Consider the following 6,525-nt stretch of genomic DNA (forward strand, 5'->3'; position numbering starts at 1 on the left):
CATTTGTTATTAAATTCATGCACCAGCCAGTTGCTCCAAAAGTCTAAACTATAGAAGAGGGCCGAACATTATACTCCAACATTTATAAGTGGCATGGAAAACACCGGCTAGTTAGGCTGCTATCAAATCAAATCAAATCGAGGTCCTGGTCTTTCTACAGCCATGACTGAGACATGCCTCTACAGCCATAGATGTTTCTTTTTCGCCTAACCCTTGAAAAAGAATGAACTGAACCCGGCTAAACAGCATGCAGTTTCCAGCATCAGATAGATTCTTCTTGTTCACAGTCACAGACCATCCTCCCTTTCCCGGGTTTTTTGGCGGCAGAATCATCAAGCCTTCAGAAAACTCGGATCATGCTGCAGCCTTACAAGCATTTACAGGGTTTGCCATGAACACTTACAGCCAGCTTATCTATACACATGATCTAGCGTGAAGTCTATGTACCTGCTTCATCCGGACTGTACTCGCTATTTAGCTCGACACAAACTATCTACAATACTGTCAAACCTGCAACGCAGCAGACTGCATTATTTGATCTACTAGGGTTGACTCAAGTCACTCAGCTATGGTAACACACAGTTACAGTCACCGCAGAAGCAACTGGGATAGATGAAGGGCGTGTGGATCAGCAAGCGGTTCACAAGAGATGCCGGATGCAGCAGCAAGGCTCCAACTTGGCAACTGGAAATCTTATTTGCGAAGGTGTATCCGCGGTAGTGCCAGGCTAGCAAGTAGTTGTCCTCAGCAGCGCAGATTTTGCAGAAACCTCTATTGGTCTCCAGATTATGCTCTCAAGTTTGCTGCATAAGTTCTTGTAGAACTGCCATGAGTACAGCATAAAGTTAGCACACTCTGAGGACAGATAAGATGGCAGAGTGGAAAAATAGCTAATATATCAAATTTTCAGTTTTTCCGAACTTCTCTACGATATCAAGAAGCTCTAACTCATAGCGATGGTTTTGGTTTTGGACAAACTTAAAGCCTAGCACTTTTCTTTTTCTTTAAGCACACATGCATAATGTGCTTAAAGATCAATTACTGATGAGCAGCCAACTTCTCGTAGCATGGAATTTACAAGCGGCTTATGTTTGTCGTGGCAAATTTATGTTTGGTGAGTAAAAACATCAAGTTTAGTGTATTTTACAACTAAAGACATTTTTCCTAACTATGACAGCTATAAAGTTAGCACAAGAACTGCCATGAGTACAGCATAAAGTTAGAACAAAGTCTTATGTTCCAACCACAATAGTCCCCCAAAAATTTCAATAGGATGCATGATGTGATGTGAAAAGAACAGACCCTGTGGTATTCCAGAGAGTCACCAGCAACCTTTCGAACATCCACCATAAATAGAGCGGGAGCGACTTCAAATATCTGAAAATAATGCACTCAAAATCATGAGAATATATGTGAAACGTTGTCTGTGAACAAATTACAAGCTGAAGCGCTTGATAAATCACCTCTAGAACAACAGCGAATGGGCTCATTTTGTTTGATGATACTCCTTCAAGACGTAACTACAGTCCAGTTAACAATATGTGTCAATACATTATCAAGATTAACAAAAGATAAATAATTTTCCTAGAGTTGTTCATTGAAGCAGTTTTCCCACAATTACCTTGTAATTCTGGGAATGCACCTTGAGACCCATGGAATCAGCGACAACTTCAATTGTAGCTGCTATAGTCTTCGCTGGTTTCCTTGAGACGAAGCGAGTTTGGCGTTTCACATACTCCTGTAAACAGAAAAATCCATCATTGCGGCTTCTACAGCTACATGAGTTGATGAATAGTTTATGCCACAAAAGATGGAAAAAGAGATGATACAAAATAATATGCCACTTATCCATGAGCATTGCAGTTATGCATAATTGCACATAGCAAACACTAAAGGAAGATAATAGAGAAATCCAAACAAAACTGAGAAGCACAAAAATGATTTGTCCAGATAAATATAAAACAAAGACAAATTAAGGCATGTGGAACAAAATGTGAGAACATAAATCACTAAAAAAAAGGTGTAGTTTATTTCTGCTATGTGAACAACTGCCAGTAGAGTTCGTTCTGAATATATGGTTGAAGTGTTCAAATACTTTGACAGTAAACAGACGCGACATAAAGACTACGGAAATTAGTATGAAATGTGGGACCAACAAGTGCTTAAATCTACATAGACCATGCAGTTCTCAAACAACTGATAATACCAAGGCCAATGGAAAACACAGGCCGGGTTAAGCCTTCTTCCTTAAAGTAAGTATAAAACAGTAGTACTGAATACTGACAATGCTCTTTCTGTTTCAACTCTCGAGCCTAACATCATAAAAGTTGGGGGACCATTATAAGATACCACCTGAGACCAAATGGCATGGGAAAGTGCTGCTACAAACATTAGTGGAAAAAAGCTGAACAGATCGAATCTCTATATAATCTTTACCCAGCGAAGGATTGAACTTTATTGTGCTAATCATATTGCAAGTAAACATTCAACCATGCTGACTAAAGAAACTAACGAAATTACCTGTTGTCTATCAAATAATGATGAAAGATTTAAACCTTGAGATAGGGTAATCATCTCAAAGGCATTCATCATAAGAGGACCACCATCATTACGAGTCACTTGCTCAGATACATACTTGTCCTGAAGCAAGAAATATTAAAATTTAACGAAGGACTCTGAACGAGAAAAATAAATATACGACACATCACTATGCACCAAAACAATACTTTACGCACAAACCTCGATATTATCAAAAGCAGCCTGTACATCATCCAGACTGACGTTTTCATCCTCACCATGTCTAACACCTACATAATTCTTGCTAAACCATGTGTCTGACTTCATTTCTTTAATAGTCATACGCTGCAAAATAGTGTGAAAGCCTAAGAAACCATAGGCAGCAATTTACAAATCTAGATAGATGAAATACTCCATGCTGTCTGAACTAGATTTATAGGTTAGGTTCTAGTTAACAAGTTTCTCACATTGCTATGTATATGAGATTTACTTAACATATGATAACACTGATATGAAAAATGGAGATAGTGAGACTAACATAACTAATTGATGACCACAACTCTGGCAGCTTCAACTCAAACGATAACTTTGTCGTAACTGCTAAATGTTGCTAAATGATGCAATGACACAAACTCATGCCTGTACTTACAGTTTTTGGAGTTGGATCAAGTATTCTCTGGATCAATGATTTGGCTCCTTGAGAGAACCAATCTGGGCATGAAAAGTGAGCTGCAGTTATCTTCAAATTTGACAAACAAACATGTTAGCTCGGAAATATGAGCAAAATCATCGTGTATCTATTAAATGTCAACAACTTGGGGAGAATGAGATCCATGAGGACCATCACACTGGTAAAGAAGCCAGTACCTTGTCATACAAGGTTGGGAGATCATTTTCTTCAAAGGGAAGGTACCCAGCCATTAAAACATAAAGGATAACACCACATGACCAAACATCTGCTGCAGATCCATCATAGCCACCGTCGCTAAGCACCTAAACAGTGATCCAAGTTTAAGTCCAGAACATATATGTACTTAAAGCTCTAATTCCATATGCACAAATGGTCCAAGATACCGACACTGACATCTCCATAGACTACTTTAGAGTTTAGATAATTATACAATAATTAGTTATAGTATGAACATGGTAAACACGATGCATAATGGCCATAAGTTAACTGCTGAAATACAGCTGAAAGTGAGGATTTGATCACAAAAAAGAACTACCAGACAAACTGACTGCAAGATAGGCAGAAGTGCAAATGATAGATACAAAAATGACAGATGATGTTTCTTACAGTCTGATAGGCATCTAGTAATCTTAAATGATTTATATTAAAACATAAAAAAGAAGGACATGGATCATATGCCTGTACAAAATTTACAGGAAAAGGGAGGACATTCAGTAGAACGGAATTCAAAAGTTTCTTTTTTGAAAGATCCAGCTGCTGCTGCTGGCTTTGATTGATTTAGAAGGAAAACGGAATTCAAAAGTCAATTCGTGTATAGGCTGTTTAGTTTTTGAAAGAAAAAGAACATTGCATACCTCAGGAGCAACATAATTCGGTGTGCCACATGTCGTGTGAAGAAAGCCCTGGGACCCTCCAAAAATAGTAACTCTCAATCAGCACACTGAAGTATAAGTATGGATTGTTAGAAAAGAGATCCCTAAACTCACGTTTTGCGACAGCGAGCTAAGTCCAAAATCAGAAACTTTTAAGTTCCCACGTGAATCAAGAAGCAGGTTTTCAGGCTACAGAACCAGATTCAAATTGTCAAGCATCAGAAAATGCAATTAGTCAATAACAGAACAACAAGTGACACATGCACCTCTTATCCAGAACAGACCTTCAGATCTCTATGATAGACACCTTTACTATGGCAATAGTTAATGGCATCAATAAGCTGCTGGAAGTACTTCCTAGCCTCATTTTCACGAAGCTTCCCTTGGCGGGCCTACAGATATTTGATATTGACAAAGGTCAATATTTGGATAAAAGACACAATAGTAATCAAGAAATACGTCTACACCCAGCACATAAACTGCAGAGATCCTGAAACATTTATATTATATTGATCCTATAACATTACTGTTTGGCAATGAATTTATCTCAACTCTCCAATAAATTGCATAGAACCTCTGCATTTTCACTTCTGTATTGTACAAGCATCTTCCACATACACAAATACATATGCAGGAAAGTTTCCTTCTATTGGCTATTGGGAGCATATAAGGGCTTTATCCAGCATTTAAGTTAACTCTTACTAAGCAGCAAGTTTCTGATATATGTGGCAGCATCAGGATCAACATATGTTTTGCCTCGGTTCAAGCAGGGCCGCAGATCTTCATAACACTAAGAACATAAACCTAAATGAATTGTGTGTACATGGTTTGCAATAAAGCTGAAGTTGGTCAACTAGTAATCACAAAATATGATCACCATATAAATCTGTTAAAAGTACACTATGAATAATTAAGTATGATGTAATTTTTATTATTTCTGGTGTTCATTGTACTTCCATGGTTGAAGATGAATAGATAGGAAGTTTTCTCGCAAAAAAAAGGTACTCAACATGTAGACCACAGGTTTCGTACTATTTTATCGAACAGCTCGCCTCCGGTGATAAGCTCCATGATTATGTATATCTTTGTCTGTCCAGCTAGAACCTACAAAATGGTCAAAATGCTAGTAATGAAAAACTAAACTGGTAAGACGGAAAGATAAAATAAGTAACAGAATAATTTTAGTAAGGTAAATTTGTACATAGGAAATACTAGAAAGCAGACATTTGTAATACCTCGTTTAGCCTGATGATGTTGGGGTGTCTTACAATCTTCATTATTGATATCTCCTTTTTGATCTGTAAAGAAGCATGAGACGTAAGCTCACATTGAAATGAAGATGTAAACTTTCCTGAAGACTGTTTCTTCGGAGAGAAATTTGAAGTGGTCCTTGTTAGCTACTCCTATTTATTAATCTGATGACAGCTACTGCGCACAACTTGTTCGTACTACTCTGTGATACGTGCTGTTCTGCTTCTGCGGGCATATTCCACCCGCACCGGAACTCCCGACCTTTTTTCCTCGCCCAAAAGCGCACGGAATATACAACGAATCATTCAAATTGATACTGAAGGCTACCGACGAACAACAGCGAGGCTACTAAATTGCTTCCTTGGATCAAAGCTGAGACGGGGAGGGGGAAGGGGGAGCAGGAGGAGTCTGATTTGGATACCTGTTGCAGCATCCGGTTGTTGAGGATGGTGGCCTTGTCGAGCACCTTCATGGCGACGGGGGCGCCCGTGTCGGCGTCGACCGCGAACTTCACCTTGGCGAACGACCCCTGCCCGATGGTCCGCCCCACCTCGTACCGCCCAACAAGCTTCTTCCTCGCCGCGCCCGCCATTTGCTTGGAGCCCCTCAAAGCTCCCGGCCTCGCGCCACGCTGCCGGACTCGGCCCCCCTCCGCCGTCGGCCGGGTTTGGAGAGCGTGCGCGGTCCGCTACGCTGAGCTGGCCGTGCGTGCGAGGGAGTGAGTGTGATTCGGGTCCGGTGGTGCGCGCGCGCCGCAACCGCGATGCGATGGTTATGGGAGGACGCGAGCGCGGGGATGGATAAAACGACGGAGTGCCGCCGTCCGTGGTTCAGCTTTTTACCTGTCAGGGAAACTCCTTTTTAAAGCAATTTATTTGGAAATCGTTTCAAATCAACCGGCTGAAGATACGCGCAGCGTCAACCGCCTTGCTAGCCAACCACGTGTCCCCTGCGTCGGCCATGGTCCCTGGACTTCCGCACTGCCTTTTTTTTCCGATATAGGATTAATCCATCACGCACTCTTCTTCAGTTGCTGCTGCTTTTACATCAGGAGTATATAGTGCGGCTGCAGAACCGCCGTTGCCAGCCTTGTCGTTGCTGAGCAGGAAGCTCGGCTAGGCACCTACAACTCCATATGCACACGGTCGACGGCCTGCTGCCCCTACAGTATTCCTATCTTTGCTGTGCTAGATG

At 40.9% G+C, this 6,525-nt stretch overlaps 1 protein-coding gene across 1 annotated transcript; it reads right to left on the reverse strand.

Moving 5' to 3' along the window:
• Positions 1–253: 253 nt before the first annotated feature.
• Positions 254–6,165, reverse strand: LOC100682481 (CBL-interacting protein kinase 24). The gene is made up of 14 exons (XM_044583376.1): positions 5,753–6,165; positions 5,316–5,378; positions 5,113–5,184; positions 4,365–4,472; positions 4,195–4,269; positions 4,063–4,110; positions 3,385–3,510; positions 3,167–3,256; positions 2,740–2,862; positions 2,521–2,640; positions 1,622–1,738; positions 1,464–1,520; positions 1,303–1,377; positions 254–823 (listed from the first exon to the last, which is right to left on the reverse strand). The coding sequence occupies exons 1-14, from the start codon at positions 5,921–5,923 to the stop codon at positions 728–730; spliced, it is 1,341 nt and encodes a 446-aa protein (XP_044439311.1). The 5' UTR covers positions 5,924–6,165; the 3' UTR covers positions 254–727.
• Positions 6,166–6,525: the final 360 nt, after the last annotated feature.

This window comes from Triticum aestivum, chromosome 7D (assembly GCF_018294505.1).
Source record: "Triticum aestivum cultivar Chinese Spring chromosome 7D, IWGSC CS RefSeq v2.1, whole genome shotgun sequence".
In the NCBI taxonomy this organism is placed as follows: Eukaryota; Viridiplantae; Streptophyta; class Magnoliopsida; order Poales; family Poaceae; genus Triticum; species Triticum aestivum.

Excerpts from the sequence above, each read along its gene's own strand:
- LOC100682481 (XM_044583376.1), bottom strand. The coding sequence starts at position 5,923 with ATGGCGGGCGCGGCGAGGAAGAAGCTTGTTGGGCGGTACGAGGTGGGG. Across the intron at positions 4,111-4,194 it reads TTAGCTCGCTGTCGCAAAAC|GGCTTTCTTCACACGACATG; the intron begins GTGAGTTTAGGG and ends GGAGGGTCCCAG. Across the intron at positions 1,521-1,621 it reads TGCATTCCCAGAATTACAAG|TTACGTCTTGAAGGAGTATC; the intron begins GTAATTGTGGGA and ends ACTGGACTGTAG.